At 38.8% G+C, this 18,695-nt stretch overlaps 1 protein-coding gene across 1 annotated transcript in view; it reads right to left on the reverse strand.

Moving 5' to 3' along the window:
* NPAS3 (neuronal PAS domain protein 3) overlaps nucleotides 1–18,476 on the reverse strand; it is a 542,703-nt gene extending 524,227 nt beyond the window's left edge. Inside the window, exons 1-2 of the mRNA XM_009646696.2 lie at nucleotides 18,448–18,476; nucleotides 17,906–17,995 (exon numbers count right to left, since the gene is read on the reverse strand). Of these exons, the coding sequence (XP_009644991.2) occupies nucleotides 17,906–17,995; nucleotides 18,448–18,476 (119 nt within the window). The remainder of the gene's footprint in view (nucleotides 1–17,905; nucleotides 17,996–18,447) is intronic.
* Nucleotides 18,477–18,695: the final 219 nt, after the last annotated feature.

Raw genomic sequence — 18,695 nt, forward strand, 5'->3', positions numbered from 1 at the left:
AGTAATTCAAACAACATTAGCAGTATTATCAAGACATTAAAGTATATCTATTTTTAATAAATTAAAGACTGAGCTACATGTAAATTATATGTTTAGCATTTAATGCTATATTCACATACAGTGTATTTTCTGTTTGCTAATGCTAGTCTTTTTAATACACAGTTTAAAATATTAGGAACTGTAAATTATCTTGTGTGTTAAATATGCCAAGTACTACAGAAGTGTTAATTAATGTATTATTAAAGCAGTTTTTAGGAGGAGTGAGAAGATATTTTAAGCAGTATGGGTTTCAACCGGAATAAATTCACATACATTTGCAATAAGTTTGACAATTTATTAAAAATGATCTTGTACTAAATAATATAAAAGGGTTTTTTTTTGGGGGGGGGGATGGGGGGTTTTGTTTGGTTTTTTTTTTTTTAAATAACATACCAAATACTATGCTAGGTTAAAATTACTTTCTCTGTAACATTCAGCCTTGAATTAATCAGATAAAGATGAAAGTGAAGAATTTTGCCAACAGTGTTTCTTACTAAACTCACTCAGTTATGCCTTTCAGCCTAGTATATTTTATATGAAGGATATCTTGTTAAAACAACTGTTGAAGGCAAGTCATGTCATATCAACCACACACCATACCCTATGGGAGCTCAAATATTCCAAAAAATCTATGTTAATATAATTCTGCCGCACAATTCAAGTACGGAAATACAGCAGGTTTTCAGTGACATGCGAGACTTCATATAAGTACCACATTATCTATATGTCTTCCAGAAATGAGGTAAAGCCATAGCAAGGATTATACTGAATCAATTTAGGAAGGTAAATATTGTTAACAAGCACCATAAAATAGCCTAGTAGATGATTCTAATCTCTATTTATCAACTAACAAGTAGGCTGCACTTCTCAATGCAGCTTCCAACAATATATCTGTAGGACAGCAATATTCTCTGGCTCAGGAGACCAATGCAACTTCTCAACAAGGGGTTTGTGGCTTTCTAATACAAGATTTACTACGCATCATGCCACGCGCTTCCACCATGCGTTTGCAAAGTGGTTTTAAAAAACTATGCAGCTTCTTGCCTATCTAAATCTTTTGAGTGTGTTTTGCCCTTGTCATAAAGACTAAGTACGATTGTTCAGAACATCCAGAATCTCCTTTGGAATACTTCCTGCAAAGACAGAGTATTGCTTGTTGTAGGTTTTTGAACCTCAGAAACAACACGCTTTTACAGTCATTTAGCTTTGCTGGGAAAGAAAACAAAACGGGACTGCAGGGGGTCTGATAGAGCTACTGGAGTTTATGGGTTCTTTGCTACTCCTCTGTGTGACGTCCAAAACAGACTGAAAACTTCCACATTACAGGGACCAGAAAGGTGGAGACAGAAGTGGTCACGGAGATGCTTAAGAATTTTAGTAAGCTAGTCAATTATGAGTCCTTGCCAAGAAAGTCTTATTTTGTTTATCATTTGGGCTAGACCCCAAACCACTTTTTTTTTTTTTTTAAATTAAGAAAAAAAGCTAACCAACAAAGACTTGGCAGAGTCAATTCTCCTGTTTAACCAGGCCACTCAGCAGGCTGACATTCAGCTTTTAGACTGTATTTTTCAAAATATTTTCTCTTTACTGACAGAAGCTGCTATAAAAAATTTGTCTCAGCATCCAGCTGGTGATTGACGGCAGGGCCAGAGAGACTGCAGTAGGCTTAAGCAAGGGAAAAGAGCATTAGCTGTGCCACAGCGGTGAAGTAGGATGAGGTTTACAAGCAATAATAAGGAGAGACAAAAGCACGTTCAGGATGTGTTTCTGAGACAAAAGAGTAAAAGAACACTAATGATGCAATAATAGGCATGACATTAAAATGAAAGTCTGGAAACACAAAATAGGTAAAAGCAGAAAAAAAGCTTAAGATTCCATCCTGCTTTCCAAAATGGTTCAATGGAAAAGAAGCAAGACCACCTCATAGATCTGAAAACTCTCTACACATCTTCCACTGTACTGGAGTATCTGGGATCTCAATTTTCAAGTTACAAAAAGCCGTTTTCCCTGTCTTTCTGTTTCCAAGATTCCAATTTTTAAATCAAGAAAATACTCTGGTTTTAATGTTCACTGTTTGATTCTAGCCCCTAACCAGACAATGGAGTTTTACCAAAATCCTGATTATATCTAACCAAAAAGTAGCCACAAGAACTCAGCAGTAAACATAGGTAAGCTTAGTATTTAATAACAAAGAGCAGCAGTCTCGGGTCAGATTTGAACATTTTTGCCATTCAAAAGGCCTACATTTTTGCTGTGCAGGGAAGGAAGAAAACTGCACTACACAACGAGGAAACCTTTCTTCATCCAAAAGAACCCCAGAAAAACTCCATAGCAAAAAACCCCGAAACCCCAGAGAAGTGACAGAGTGTTTCACTTGTCGTTATGGAAGAGGCACTGAAGTGTTTTAACTAAGTGTTCCTCTGCTGTGTCCTGATTGACTCCACAACTGATAATGCAATTAGCTACTTGCAGAGCACACTTTAATCTCTCCATATGCATTTTCTAGATGGATATGGAACTCAAAGGCCTTGTTTTCTTTTCCAGAAGTGTTACAACTGCAGTCAGCACATGTTCAGTGTATCTGACCGATCTGCAAAATCTAAACAATAAGCTGGCACACAACCCATCTTCCCTCTGATGCACAACACCATAGCAGCCATGGAAAACTCCTTTCCATGCATCTAGCTGTTATGTTTGGGTTTCACTGCGTCCACGAGCTTTTAGACCTCCTTTAGTCTGAGAACACTGTATCACTGTCTTTCGTGATTTACCTGGCCCAATACCAGGCACGGGCTTTCCTGGTTTCCCCCTCCAGGACAGCCTACTTTATCCCTGGTAAGAACATGCTGGCCTCATTCTCCAGCTGTCAGGAGCAGAAGCAGAGAGCTCTAATCCCTGTGGTTTTGAGCTCACCCCTTCCAACAGATGTAAAAGTTGAAGCAAAAGATACAGAGATTTTTTTCCCATGGGTTCCAAAACAAAGTACCTTTTACTTTCACTAGCACACAAAGCTCTAGACAATATGGCTCTCCAGTTTCCCTATCACCCATGAGAGGAGTTTGGGCTTCGAGCAGTGCCATCTGAGGACTGCAGGGCTCTCCCCTTGGCATGCGCCTCTCTCCCCTCACCACCGCAGCAGTCAGCCTCTGCCTGTGCTATTCTCTTCGGCCACATTTCTTCTGCCTCAGCTGACTTTCAGCTAACCAGGAACCCTGCTCCAGCGCCTTGCACAAGTTTCATTTTTCTAAGTAAGCATGTTATCCATTCATCCCTCCCAAGTCCAAGGCCAGTGATTGAGTGTCTTTGGCTCTACAGTTTTAAAGAGATAAGGTGTGCTCTTTTTTCTACTGCTCTGAGCACTCTTCCTACAGGCATGCTCTGAATCAAATGGGAATGATTTAACTTTCCTGTTGTGTGTGTTTGTGGGTCCCTGAGTATATATACACATGCACACCAGTGTGACAACCAAACTCATACCTGTCTGCAGACGTAATTAGCTACTTAGGGCAAGCCACAGTCTCATATGGTGATCCACCTGCCCATAACAAGCCACGCATCCAGAGGGTTATCATCCTAAATAACTAGATATTTAAACTGAATTTCTAAATTACAAACAGGGAATTTCCTTCTATCACAAATATTCTTTGACCCATATGCTATAGATACTTTATAGAGACTTATTTTACACTGTATTATGACAGATAGCTAAGAAAAAGAGAGAGTCTGCAGTAGATGTAAAATGCTTCTGTTCCTATTAGACAGGATTTTATGCATCCAGGAGTTAGTGACTACGCAAGGCACAAGGCAAACAACAGACCAGTCTTGTGGCAACTGAAATAGTTAAAAGGTAATAGCAGCTACTATGTAATAAAGACCCATGCGTCTCAAGGAAGGTAGATCTTTCTGAATTTATATTAAATCCAATCTTCCTCTGACAATCTGGAAAAACAATTTCTGGAAAAAGCCACCCTATTACTCTGGTAGGAACTGAAAACCAGAAGTGTGACCAGTGCTTTGGAGGAAAATAGAATTTTTGTCAAACCACTTTTCCTTTTCAAGAAATACTAGTGAGCCAGAAAGCAGTTCGTTGGGTTTTGAGGACATAGAAGGCTTTAAATAACAAAAAAAAATTGTTCAAGATAACCAGACTTTTTTCTTAACAGTTCTTGAAAGAAGGGCAAGGGGCTTAAAAAAGAGAAAGACTCAGAGAAAACACATACACTGCACACTTGTGAAAATTGATATCACATGGTAGAACTTGTTTTTAGAAAATTCTCTTGTACATATACAAATCAAGGGTTTTTTTTCATCTAAAATGAGGATAAAAACCAGCATGATTTTCATATTCTAAATCTGCTTTTAAATACATCATTGAAAAAGCCACATGCCAAAAAAATTTGTAAGCAATAGCATGATAGTTCATTCTACCACAACATTTTTCTTCACCAATGTGGTACATTACAGCTCTGACCTAAATTTTCATATGTTTATTGAGTGGATTGTTTACTACCACAAACATTGTAACACCGGTATTTATGTTTTAACTAGTATTTTTGAGTCCCTTGCATCTGAGACCATAATCAAATTATGCAGTACAGTTCCCCAATTACCTCCCTGCTTCATTATATTTACCTGTTTTTCCCTGGCAGACGCTGTTTGCAGTGCCATCTGGAACGCATACTGTGGTCTCCCAAACACAAGCCTCAAGCCAGGGGAAACCTCGTTGGAAGTGATGGGCACGTTAAAACCAGTATCAGGCACTGATGTACCTACCCAAGTTCTCCCGGCAGCTCTACAGACTGCTGGTGTGCCTGCCACAATGGACAAGGTACCTGTCTTTCTAGGGCTGGAGGTTAAGGGACAGTGAGCATAAGCAGTGACAGAGGAAGCTATGGGGATAGTAATGAATAAGCAGGAATACAGGTGAGCAGTGGGGAGAATTTTAGTACCAAAACATAAGCACTAAGGGGGTAAAAAAAAAACAAACAAACAAACAAAACCAACCCAGTAATTTCCTGTTTATACTTACTACTGCATATGGCCTAAAATATAATAGTTCTCTGTTCTTGATGTCATCTTGCTACCCTTATGCAATATGCAACACCCATATCAACTCAAACTACGTTTTTCATTTTAATGCAGATATAAAGTTCCGCTTAAACACAACAATAAAAGGCTGATATTTGCATGCATTGGATTTGGTCATCCAATCTGAATTTAGTTATCTGTCAAGCAAAAATATCTACACATAAGTGTCAAAGCAAGCCAGCCTGCAAAGCCACAAATACGGTATGGCGGGTACAAATAGCAGGGGCATGAAGACTATCAGTAAAGACTTATTTACTTTGAGATTTACAAACTAGTCTTAGATAAGCATGTGGAAAAAGTTAAAACAATATACAAAAGTTAATACAGAAGCAGCAATAGACCAAAATGAATTTTAATATATTTCACCAAATCACCTCTTATCAAATATATATCTAAACAGAGAAGCCTTACACCATGCCTTTACAGCAAACACAGAACATGCACAGCAGCAACTCCTAGAGCAGAGGAGCCCTTTTTAAAGCCCTACTTCCCCTTTGCAGAGCCTGACACTGAATAGCATTTTCTGCTACACGCCAGCTTATTACAACCATCCCAACAGCACATAGATAAAGAGTGTTCTTAGGCAGCCAGGAGCAAAACCACATGCATCAGGACTGTGGTGTTCTCCAGTAGCAAGTAAAGGAAAACAAGAAAACTCCCACTCCCAATCACGAGCATATTGCTGCCATGCCACCAAGTCCTTGTACTTGGACACTTGCAAGAGCTGTATGGCCAGTGCTAATGATCCTTTAAAAAGCACCCAGGTGAGGAGGCCCTACAAGACTGTAAGTCTGTAGAAGGACTCTGCCTCCTTAAACTGTTGCTGAGGAAAAGGACACTTATCCTAATAAAAGCCAGTGCACTGAAGGGTCAGCCAATTCCCATATAAAAATGATCTGAACATCTGTAAAACATGCCATTTATTCACCTTTCTTATGAATTCTTAAAAGAGTCTAAGAGCAGAGTCTCTCTCAAATTAAGGCAAAAGATATGTTCCTGGTTTTCAACCTAAAACAGATGATGTCTGGTGTAAACTAGGGAGAAGGATGAATAGTTCATTGCTTGAACTGTTTTTACTCTTATGAAGTAGACATTGCTGTAGGAGTGCATCAAGTACACAAGCAAGAGAAATTAAAAAAGTTAAATTAAAAAAATTGGAGCGTATAAACGTCAGAAAAGTTAATGTAATTTTTGACATTTTAGAATGTATTTCATTCCATTTAGTGACAATGTCAATAATTAGATTTCAGTTTAACCTCCAAGAGACAACCTAGGTCTGAAGCGGTTTATTTGCTCTTCTTTTGGCATCTCACAAAAGATCTGTTTATAACTTGCAAGTACACTTAGGGAAGAGGTGAGGTAAAAATAAGCCAACATCAGCAATGGAAAAACCCTCTCTAATGAACTTGCCTTAACCTGTTTAGTAAACTTAACAGATTTTGCCTGTTACACAGTATCATGCTCCCATAAGGTATAAATCTACCAGCTGTGAACTTCATAGCCATTCAGTAGTTCTCTTTTATGGATGATTATCTGATTCCATGCCTTTTGTAGCAATTTCAATGCCACAGTTACCATTGATGCTGATGCCTGGTCTGGATACATGCCTGATGCTCCCCAGGGTGATATGAATCAGAACTGCCTCTCTCTGTCACGCTGGGTCCAGCATGTAACATAACCATCACCAGTAATCAGGCAGCAATGCAGCGATTCTAAAAGCATGCTGTTACCCCTGGAAGCGAGAAGGCTTCCTGCTATGGTAACCATAAAATGCTCTCTTAGGCATAAGATCTAGGTGTTGCCCAAAGCACACAGCAAGGTATTGTGCCCAACTAGGTTACGATCACCAGGCCTTTCACTTCAATTTTGGTTGAGATAATTTTGAGGGAGAGAAAAAGCTCAGAATACTTTTAGAAAGTTTTCGTTTACATAATTTGATTTCAAGGCAAAAGAGCTCAACCATGTGGGATTTAGTATGGATAGCACTTGTCACAATTAATCAGGCAAATCACACCATCAGTAGGATTCTACGAAGACCAAAAGTGAAATACGTGAAGCAACTCAGAAGATTGGGTTTCTCACCCTTAATTCAAGTCTACAACAAGAATATCTCAAATGACAAAAAAACTTAATTATATTATGAAAAATAGGATTGATTTTTAAATGCAGTACAGCTCTTGGGGCTCTTTATCCCAATGATTATTCACTACAGAGTTGTGGAACAACTAATGTCCCTTCAAACTCTACAATAGGAGTCTTATTTTGTTGAGCTTTGAAATCAAGGAAAGTGAGTGACTAAAATCAGATGAGGTCTGCATTAGGAGCATTTTGCCAATAGAGCAATCTTGGTACGCCACTGTGGCAAAGCACTAAGCATGTAATCAGCTATATCAGCAAAGGTCTGCTTTGGACTCATACAGAAAAATCACCACTTATTAGCAAAACAAGCAATATCAGTAAAAGAACAGTTTTGCAAGTAAATTAGCATCTGCTATAGAGTTTTCTGCTGATGCAGCTTTGTCTAAGTGGGATACTACACCACTTAAATACCTCCAATTGACCAAGCTATACCAAAACGTACTACAAACTTGGCTTGTATTCTACTCTTAATCTTAGCTCAGTATTTCACTCAAGATATTTAGATCATTTTCTACCCCTACTGAATAACAAAACCCTCTCAATTCAACTTGCTAAGTTAGCAAAATATGAACGTCCCTTTTAGTTTAACATCCAGCTCAAAAGGTAGAGCATGGCAGCATTCTTGAGGCAAAGAAAATACTGCTAGACAAAACAACAGTACATGCTATACCAAAGACGGCCCAACCAGAAAGAAAGAGGTGAAATATTCTACAAGCAACTGGGAGAAGTCTCACAATCACTAGCCTTTGTTCTTGGGGGGAGGAGGATGGGGGACGGACATGACTTCACGTTACCAGATGTCTGCTGGAAGTACAATACAGCAAAAAGGAAGCAGTCTAGGAGGTTCCTGGAGTGCGTGGATGACAATTTCCTGACACAATTTGTGAGTAAACCAACTAGGAAAGGCACCCCACCTGGACCTCTGGTTTGTGAACAGAGAAGCCTTCTGGGTGACGTGATGGTTGGAGGATGCCTGGGGCACTGTGACCATGAAATGATAGAATTCTCGATTCTTGGCCAATTAAGGAGGGGGACCAGCAGAACTGCCACCTTAGACTTCCCGCAGGCAGGCTTTGGACCATTTAGAGGGCTGGTTGACAAAGTCCCCCAAGAGGCAGTCCTGAAGGGCAAAGGAGCCCAAGGCAGCTGGATGATCTTCAGGAAGGAAATCCTGGAGGTGCAAGAGCAGGCCATCCCCATGTGCCGAAAGATGCACCAGGAAAAGTTTAGATTGATATTAGGAAAAATTTCTTCGATTAAAGGGTTATCAAGCACTGGAATGGGCTACCCAGGGAAGTGGTCAAGTCACCGTCCCTGAAGGTACTTAAAAGATGGGTAGACTAGGTGCTTAGAGGCATGGTTTAGTAGTGGACAAGTACTGTTGGACTTGATCTTAAAGGTCTTTTCCAACCAAATGATTCTATGAAAGCACAGTTGTGATCAATACATGGATTCACTGATTATACAGGTGACAGGCTGCCTAGTCGACAGCCTAGCACAGGGAGCGTCTGCAACCCTGGGATGCTTCCAGACAGCCCAGGGACTAACAGGCTGCCAAACTCATTGCACCCTGCAGCGTGACTGGTTACACAAGCCATTTTACAGCTTGAAAATCTTTGCACTGCCTCCCTTTTGTCTGGACTGTCTGTATGTGTGTCACTGAGAATCACCAGCTGAGAGTACTCTCAGAAATGCCAGATTTTCCACTGGGGAGAGGGGGGAATGCACAACAGCCCCTCTCCCCCAGCCACGTGAAGCAGCACATACAGTAGCTTACATGAAAGGATATGCAGGAGAAGGGCAGAGTGCTAGCATTCCCTCTCCTAATGCCGTGATAGTCTCCAATCTTAGAGGTAGCAAAGGTGGTAATAATAGCAAAGTCCACCGCAGTCACAAGGTTTACAAAGCTACTGCCCTAGGCACGTAAATGAGTCACCAGAATTTAGCAAGGGGATGCAAAACCATACAGGACGCTTCTGGGCAAGAAGACAATTGATCAACACAGAAAAATTCAGAGCCCAAGAACTCCACAAAGATGCGTACAGGCCCTGGCTGCAAGTCAGCTGTGGAGGTAGCACACTGCAGCGGCACAGCCAGCTATGGACAGCTACATGAAATTAATTCATTCAACTGCTGCTCCGCTCCCCACAGTCCATTTAACTGACTTTTGTGCAGAGGTAGGGGAATTTCACCTTTTATATAGATGCAGCTGGAAAGATTTTACACACAAATTATTCCCAGTACACAACACATACTCTAAATAGTGCAGCCTGATTAAATGGTACATGATACAGCATCTTAAACTACTCTGCATCACAGTCTGCAATCTCAGAGATGGCACAGACCCAACATCACTTATGAAACTGTAAGACAAAGTTCAATGCAACTGTAACAGGCAAAGGTATCTGCTTTCATGAGTCTCCTGTCGCTCAGTGAGTAGAAAACTTTGAAGTATGACAGACTGCGTCTTTCCTTCTTGTTGATCAGATTTTTGTTTGGTATTTATGAGAATTTTACTCCCTATTTAGCAGAAATCAAGGGAAAATCCCAGATATAAAAATCTTTGGTTCATATGGTATTGCGGTTTCTTTGTTGTTGTCAGGCTTTTTCTTTTAAACACCACCACAGGATTGTATTATACATAAAATGGCATAAATTAAAAAGTGTCACTTTCCTATTGTACTCAGGCAGAAGCACGTTTACACTTCTATTGTCTTTTTTCCCAAAAGTTATTGTATTTTATTTCTTTTAAAAAGTGTAGGTATGTGGATATATGTACATGTGTATATGAACATGGAACTTTAAGACCATAAACACCTGACAAAAATGTTGAACAACAAATTAATTTTTGTAAAATGTAATACAAGTCTTGTTTTTTATATAACAGTTTGAGGTGATGCAGACTTTGCTAAATCTTTGCATGTTTTACCTGGAGCAGTACTTGTCTTAAAGGGAAAGCAAATTAGTATAAATACTTCAAATTGACTACAAATTTTGCTAAAACTCTTTTATGATAGCAGTAAGTCAACAATTTTGTCATAGATAAGTCAGAATTTTAGTGGTATTGCTGCATCTGGATATTAACTATGACTTGTGTCATTTTTGTATCATGAAGCCCGATGGCTAGGTGGGTGGGAGAATCAATAGATTGCTAAACAACTTAACCGAAGCTTTAAACTTCAGCAAGGTGCAGTGCTGCGCAGGTCTGCTATGTAGCCAACATAAGGGAAAAAAAAAAAAAAATCTTCAGAGCACAATCTTGATGTTTGTTCAAAGAAATCCTTTTGGGGGGTGGAGGAAAAGTGAGGGATGAGGGACAAAATTATCTCAGAAAGCTTCATTTCTGGTAAACTCTGAACTTATTTTTCAATAAAACATTATGCTTAATGACTTCATTATTTAATCTCCTAGTCATCTGAAAAGCAGATTTAGGTTTAAATAAAAGCACCATTTGGAAATTAAATTAAAATTAATTCATTTAGGAAGAAAACTAATATGAAAGATTGCAGGGTTTCTGAAAACCACTTCTTCGCCCTTCTTTTTGCATAAACACATCCACTAAATTTGTTAAACATTTGCAAATAATTTAGCTTTGTTTCCAGAAACAGCCCTTTTTTTAAAAAAAAAAAAAAAAACACCAAATAAAAACAGTTGGGGGAATTCACTAGCAGCCATCACTACGGACACACAAATCTTCAAGGAAGATTTGTCTTCTGTATTTCAACAGCATCACTATGCAAAACAAGCCCCACATTACTTTAAAGAAAGGCTGCAGCCATCTCATACTGCTGCAAGTCAAGAGAATGCACTCATGACTCGCTGCCCCTGTTTGGTTGCAACTCATCAGTGCCAGCAGCCCTAATCTGCTCCCAGCCATTATGACCAGCAGCTCTGAAATACGGATTAAGTCTACCCCAAGTACTCTGTGCAGGGAAAGAACTCCTTGAGCCCTTTATTCCCTAGGGAGTACCTGTGCAGGAGAATAAATCAGTGATGTGAAAGAAAACATAAAATCCTTCCCAGTAAAATTTGCAGATGACACAAGAGATAATAAAATGGTAAATACCAGGGAGTTGTCAGTTCCACAGATTGCATGGCAGTCTGGGCTCACCTGAATAAGATGTGTTTTAACACAGCTGAGCACAAAGCTGTCTGTCTAGTAACTAAGAGCACAGATCCCAAACAAAGACGACACAATAACCTAGGAAAAGGCATATGGATGATGGTGGATAACCAAATTAATATTAGCCTATGGTGCAATACCCTGACTAGAGCAGCAAAAAAAGATCCTTTGATGTACAAGGAAGTAAACACGGAGTAGCAATAGGAAAGGATAATATAAATCACTACCGATGTTGAGACAGAGAATCTTTGTTTCCAACAGCATGTAACAAAGTGGTTCTAGTTTAGGTCTGTGATCCCTGAGCACTACCACAGGAACGGCTAATGGACTATACTAGTATTCAAAGTAGGAAGACTTCATCAAACAGCTACAAGAAGCGTTTGAATTCTGGAAAACCCACCTTGCTAAAAATGAGAAACCAGTGTCAGAGGAAGATAAACGATCACTGGTTTACTGTCTGCAAATATATAAATGGAGGGGAAGAACTGAGGAGTATCATGAATATTAAAGGACGACTTTTCAGCTGCTTAGTGCTGGATTTGGTATGTTTCTGCTACATAAAAGTTACAAAACTTCAGACTAAAAATAAGGTAACAATAACTAAGAGTAAGTGCAGTTCACCTAAAGAAAGGCAGGATTTTCTTTCACCTGAAGTTCTTAAAATCAGCATTTTCCTTCTATGGATATTACAATTAGATACTGCAAAGCCTAAGTGAATCTTCAAAATTTGTATTGAACTATAAACTGAATGGGATTTTGTAAACCTAAACCTGGCCCTTCATTATTCAGTGGAAGAAAATTTTCAGGTAACATGTATACATCGGACCTGTTCTCTATTCAGGCTACGTTCCATTAATCTCAAAGTAAAATTTTAAAGCCAGTGCAATATCTAACTGTGTCAGAAATGTAAGTATGAAAAAAACTGTGTTACTGAAAAATTATATTTTCTGAGTGCTGCTCTCTCAAATGCTCCAATCAACCAAGGATTAGATGCTCAACTTAATGCTAGCCAGTGATCATTAATCATTTTAAAGTGGCACAGCTAATCTCAGTTCTTACACAGAGAAAGCCCACTCTCGTATCTCATGTGTAAGGAAACGCTGGCTCACTTTTGGATGTGTTTTAAACTTGGTTAAAGATTTCTTCCTGCAAAAGACATCTAGAACAGCTCAGCACAGAGAACCCGCAGATATGCCCAAAGCTGAGAGCAGATGTAGGCAGCTGTAGCAGGGATAAAGTTTCACCAGGCAGCCTCACACTGAGGCTGTAATATCAGGTGATTTATATTAAAAGGCCTGTCACATGAGTTAGTAGTGGCTTCTCTGCCATTTGCTGATAGAATTAGATTATTAGCTTTCAATATTTTCTAAGAGGTCAAATTTATGAAGAGGAGATGCACAGAATCTTCTTCAAATACACCTATTAATTTCACTTTGTGAGGAGAAAAGTCAAGACGTGAAGTGAGGGAGCACCAACCCAAAGAAAGATCCACTGTGCAAGATGATGGGGGCCTCTCTGCTCCTTCAGTATGTTGTCTCTTAGGTTAACCCCTAAACATGGGATATGGAAGTCACTGTTGGGGAAAAATGCATTAGCTTGAATGACAGCCCTGTTGTTCTACATGTTAGATGTTTTTCCTGCAGCTAAAATAATTGTTTCTGACTACTGTATCTTTTCCCCAGCTATATGATATCTGATGAGTCAGGATACACAAAAAAAGTCTGAAAAGTCTTACATATTTGCAAGTCAATTTATGTGCAACACCATTCACTAAGAAACAACAAGATGGAAAAAAATAATGGCCTCTCAGCCATTATCAACCTCTCTGTGCTGCTTAGGTGAATATACAGACCTGAACCAGCAAACCCAGCTGCAGAGGAGCCAGCAGGGATTTTTAATGCACTTTCACTAAGTTGTGAATCTCCATTTAGAACTATCCCCAGCTGCAGAGGAGCCAGCAGGGATTTTTCACTAAGTTGTGAATCTCCATTTAGAACTATTAGCTCCTCCTCTGCAGGTCTTTTACTAATTTGTCCATATTAAGGTGGTGATAAGCCCTGCAGACCACTTCAACAAACCTGAGAAATCCTTCTTCTTCCCACATTCTAGATCTGGTTGAATTCCGTCACTAGAACCCCTGGGAGAGCTATGTGGCCCATTAAAAGGTTTATATTCTCATTTGTGTTGTCTACCAGTACCATGAGATTTCTTGGGCATACAAAACAATTCTGGTTTTGTTTTATCCATTCAGTAAATAAACATATCTTAATTTAAACCTTAGAGGCTGACAGCAATGGTTTAGCTTTGTGCCTCCTTTTCTCAGTTGTACAAATATTTATGTTTTTGAGTCAACATATACTCTGAGGTGAGCTTATTTTGGCCTGTTAAGTTTGGATGTTTTGAGCATTTACAGGCTCAGGATGATAATGGCTATATGACCACGCTACACCTTCCAGGACAAATTGCTCTACTTCTTAGACTGAAATCAATGAGCCTTCTGTTCTATGCTCATTTCACTAACTTGCAGAGAAATGAAGGAAAAAGAGCTAATAGGACCATAGCTGTATTTCTGGGATTTAAGTGAGTGAGGTGTTTTCCTTACATGTTAATTCCATGCTCTTGATTTCAGAATAAATACCTTACTGTAGAACTCTTCCCTATTCTCTGTACTGCTGGAGAGACATGACCTTAAGTCTGGTTAATATGGACAGGAAGAAATGAGGATGACATTATTCTTCCACCCTTGCTTTGGAGATAGCACACAACAGCCAACAAACTGAGAATTTCCCCTCACAACCCAGATGATACTCTGAAGGGCCGCTTTATGAATGGAATAACTACCAGCCTGAGCACAAAAAAAACCCACTGAGATATCCTCTGCTTGTGTACAACAGAGACTCCCTGCAGACAAGCAAAAAACCCTATTCTTGACACGCCATTACTCCTTGTAATTTAGCAACAAATAAAAGCAGGGCATGGGCAGGGAGCTGTGCTCCTCTTGGGCTATCTCTGGAGATCTTCTACCCTGGCTTTGTTCGCTGTTTGACGCTCCTTAAAGGTGAACAACAGTGCAAACCATAGGTGTCTGAGCAAGCAGAAGAAAGGATTTTCAACCTGGGCAAGAGGAAAAAACCTTGGCACTTTGGTTATAGTGAAGTAGCTAGAACTGAACAAGAAATATTTCTTTTTGTTGTCAATTTTGTTTGACGTCACAAAGGAAGAGCCTGGACATTCTCCTGGTTGAAGCTGTGGGGACTGGAAAAGAAAAGGGGAAGTATTCAGGAGTTGACAGACAGCTGTATTCAAGGCCAGTAACTAACAGGTCTCTGGTTTTGCCTCCATAGCTTGAGACATCATCTCTGTCAAAAAACACAGGGGTAAAGTCTTTTAAGAATGCTTGGGGCGTTAGTCTCCACCGCTAATGAACACAGAAACAATTTGTGATTATTTTCAAGCTTACTTCAGAGATTTTTTTAAAAGCATATTTACATGCTCAGCCACCTAAAACAACACAGACCCATGGCAACCAAGGTGGTGGAAAATCTGTTTTTTGCCAACAGCTTTTGAAACTGCGTGTTCCACTGTTCCAAGCCGGATATCTAGTAGCAGCTATGAGACTCCACTGCAAGAGGATCATAAATAGCCTAGAGGCATCTGTATTAAAATATTTACTATTTTGCCTATTTTATATATATATTAGTTAATGTAATCATTAGTCCAGCTCCTCAGGAACTGTGTTGCAAAAAGCCGTTTGCAATTTGTTTTTATAGTACTATAATATATTTACTAATCTACACCTTTAAGAACTCTTAAAAACTGTTATTTCTAGTAAGTATTAACACTAAGATTTGACTAAAAAGGTTACTTCCCCAAATGTTTTCTGAAAAATATTTTTGGCATAAAAGGTCATGGTATAATCTTTCGAATTTTTACAGAAAGGATCAGAATATCTCAATTTCAACTGCTAAGTAGCTTTACACAAAATACCTTTAGCAGGTACACAGTCAGGCATAAATCCAGAGCAGGCTCTCTGCCTAGTAATTCTTTTAGGTTTAAAATGGTTTGGAGAAAAAACAGTCAAGCTCCCAAATCCACAACTTCGTGTCCTGTCCTACTCTGTACAGCCGGTCCTTAAAATTCCTTTAACCCTCCAAATAAGGAGTTCGCTATTTTGTGTACAGCCCAGGAATTATCCTACAGAAAAAAAGAAGGGTCGCACAGTCCTTTCTGTTGACCACCAGTGGCCTTGTTACATCCATTCTCCCTTCCCCTATCTAATCAGGGGAGGGACTGAGCCTGCGTAAGAAATGCACGTGAATGTCTAGTACCAAACATTCACATATCTTATAGCAACAAAGTATAAGCTTTAACAGTGTAATGAAAATAGCTTGATTTTTTTTTTAGTCTTGATTAGTGAGAAGTTTTCAGTAATTTGTTGTTATATCATTGGAAATAAATTACTATGGGAAAAAATACCAAAAACATCCATTGGGAAGACGACAAAGAATGCCTCAGAGAACTTAAATACCATGGAAGAAGTACAGAAAGAAAATTTCACTAATCAAAAAGCACTTTACCTTTTCTGCAGAAAGGCCTAGCTTTCCAAAATCATCAATGCTTTTTACAAATGAGGGGAACTGGGCTATAATACTTCAAAATTCACATTCCAGGTATGAAAAGAGAGATGTCAGAACCAATGCTGTTTCATCACCAGTCTGATTTTTGGATTTTGGCTTTTTTTGAAAAGCTGTTCAGCCAATCCCTATTTCAATTGTATACCTACCTATAAGTGAACATCTACTATTCCATTTTGTGGTTAGCACAGGTAGCTGTTTTTAACTATATTGACTATAATTGCTGCCCAATTTCAAAAATGGAGGTAATCAACTACTTTGCAGCAGAGTGAAGCTATCGCTGTGTTCAACACTCATGACAAACCGTGCCAAGTTCTCTTATTTCCACAAAGTTTCAAAATCTTGAAGTTGTTTTAAAAACTGATATAAATAGTACACAACAAATCTGCTTCAAATGTTTAAACAAATGAATACATTTTTACACTTACTGAACTGAAGTTACAACAAAAGTAAAACCACTAAAGTTAAGTTTGATGGTAACATTTAAAAACATGCTAGATCTGGACTGCTTCAGTTATCCTGACCACTGCCATTATTTGGAGACATAGAAGGGAAAACCATCAAAAGAGTGCAAGAAATATTTATAAGTCAGTGCAAAATCACAAATAAATCATCTCTCACAACAAAAGAAGCCATTCACAAAAAAGCCAAGCAAGAGGTCAGATTTTCATTGTGGCTCACCAAGTTACATGGATGCTGTAATTATATGGATAAATCTAGACTCCCTTTTTCCTCTCACTTCTGTAAACCAAAATGATACTCTTCACTTATGCTGAGGTAACAGCTTTTACTGATGGGGTTGTACCTATTACTAAAAGAAAAAATTCAGGAAACAAACAGCAGGTTATGGATAAAAAGAGTGGATGAGAGAATATGACCCAAAAAATTATAATGAGTTTGACTGCCTTGCCAAAGAAACATTTTGTTGGAATGCAAGTACAATTGATGTTTAGAAATTAATGGGGTTTTGGAAAGTGAAATCTGTTATATGCGAGATGATAATGATAACACTGGGATACAAAACAAGAATGTAGTTGGAGTGTGAAAAGTAAACACTAAGTGACAGAAAGCAGTTTCAAAATCCAGCGAGGTAACAGAAAATTCATAATGCATTTGCAATATATTAATACAAAATCACCTACAATATACCTGTCAAATATATACTTTTCATTCCTGTGTAGAAATAAGATTATTAAATCCTTACTACAGTAAAATAGAAACTTCACTGATTGCCAAAGTAACAGAAGTCGAGCCCCCTGCATTTGCCTGCCCACAGCAATAGCACTTTTGTCAGAAGCACAGGTAATGATCTTGAGTTACGCACAAAAGCGGGCTCTGTTAGGGCAACGGACAAAGGCAAACGACTGCAAAGCAAGAGGACTCAACTTCAATTTAACTGTCCTGTAAGGTACATACTAATTAGCTGCAAAGCTATGAAATCCTAGCTAGCATGTTAAGTCTGCTACATGACAGTATAATTTGACTTCTTAAAGGATTATGCAAATTACAACTCATCATTCCATTACACGACTGAAAAAAAGTGACAGCTAATTTATACATATCACACCTTTCAAATCCCTAAGATGTGAAGCACCTGTGCAATACATTTTACCTAGATTTTCTAGTGTATACATTCTTGTTTATTGCACTGTACAGAAGCATATCTAAGAGATTTAGTAAAGTCATAGGGTTTTTTATTTGCTTTTTAGCTTTTAGAGCACAATCCCAAAGAATTAAACAACATATTTCTGTCCCTGCTGTAGAGATTTTGCACGCAAGCAGAAGTGTACGGTTTCAACACACGTGTAATTTCTGAATAGCGGGAGAGCACGAGCACTAAATGCACGAGCTAGAGGCAAGACTCACACAGATTTCAACATACTTCTGGTAGGTAGATTCACAGTAGATTCCGTCATATCGGTAGATTTTCCTACATTCTGATTGGTTGGGCAGAGGATGCTGGACAGTTATTCTGTAGAGGCATCAAAAACAGATAGACATGACTAGAGGTTCTCTACAGGTAACTGTAATGCAGGACAAATCAGTATGTTGAAATTGATTTTTTTTTAATCTTACTTTTAAATTAAACACCTTTCTGATCTCTTTAAATCAACTGCCTTGTGCACATAACATCCAGAGTTTCCACTTTTCAAAATTTGCACTGAGAGTAAACTAAACTTCAGTTCTCCACAAGAATGGTATTTTTTTTTCCCCATCAAATAAAAGTGGAAGAGGTAAAGCATTTTATGAACCAAATTGATACTTCACATAGTTTGCGTACATACAACAGCACTTACAAATTGATTATTTGTTGTTTACTGTTGCAATCCTTCCTCAGAGAGAACATCCACTTATAGCAGGCGGAGTTTGTCCAGACAAAGACCAAATAACCCTCCAATTTAAAATGTCAACAGCAATTCTTACATTTGCACAGAATGAGGATGTTGTGGCATTATGAGGACTGTGATTGAAGGTGCTCAGCACCATCTGAATAATGCCATATGTTCTCAGATGGACTGAAAGAAAATGAAGTGATTGGCAGCAATCAGGAGGTGCGCAGCATCTTGTAAAATCAGGCCCTAAAAGATTTGTCAATCATTCTATTATTCATCCCTCCCCAACTCCCCGTTAGCAGAAAATATAATTTGGCTATAAAAATTCAATGTTGTTTT

This window comes from Egretta garzetta, unplaced genomic scaffold, assembly GCF_000687185.1.
Source record: "Egretta garzetta isolate BGI_Z169 unplaced genomic scaffold, ASM68718v1 scaffold79, whole genome shotgun sequence".
NCBI classification, from domain to species: domain Eukaryota; kingdom Metazoa; phylum Chordata; class Aves; order Pelecaniformes; family Ardeidae; genus Egretta; species Egretta garzetta.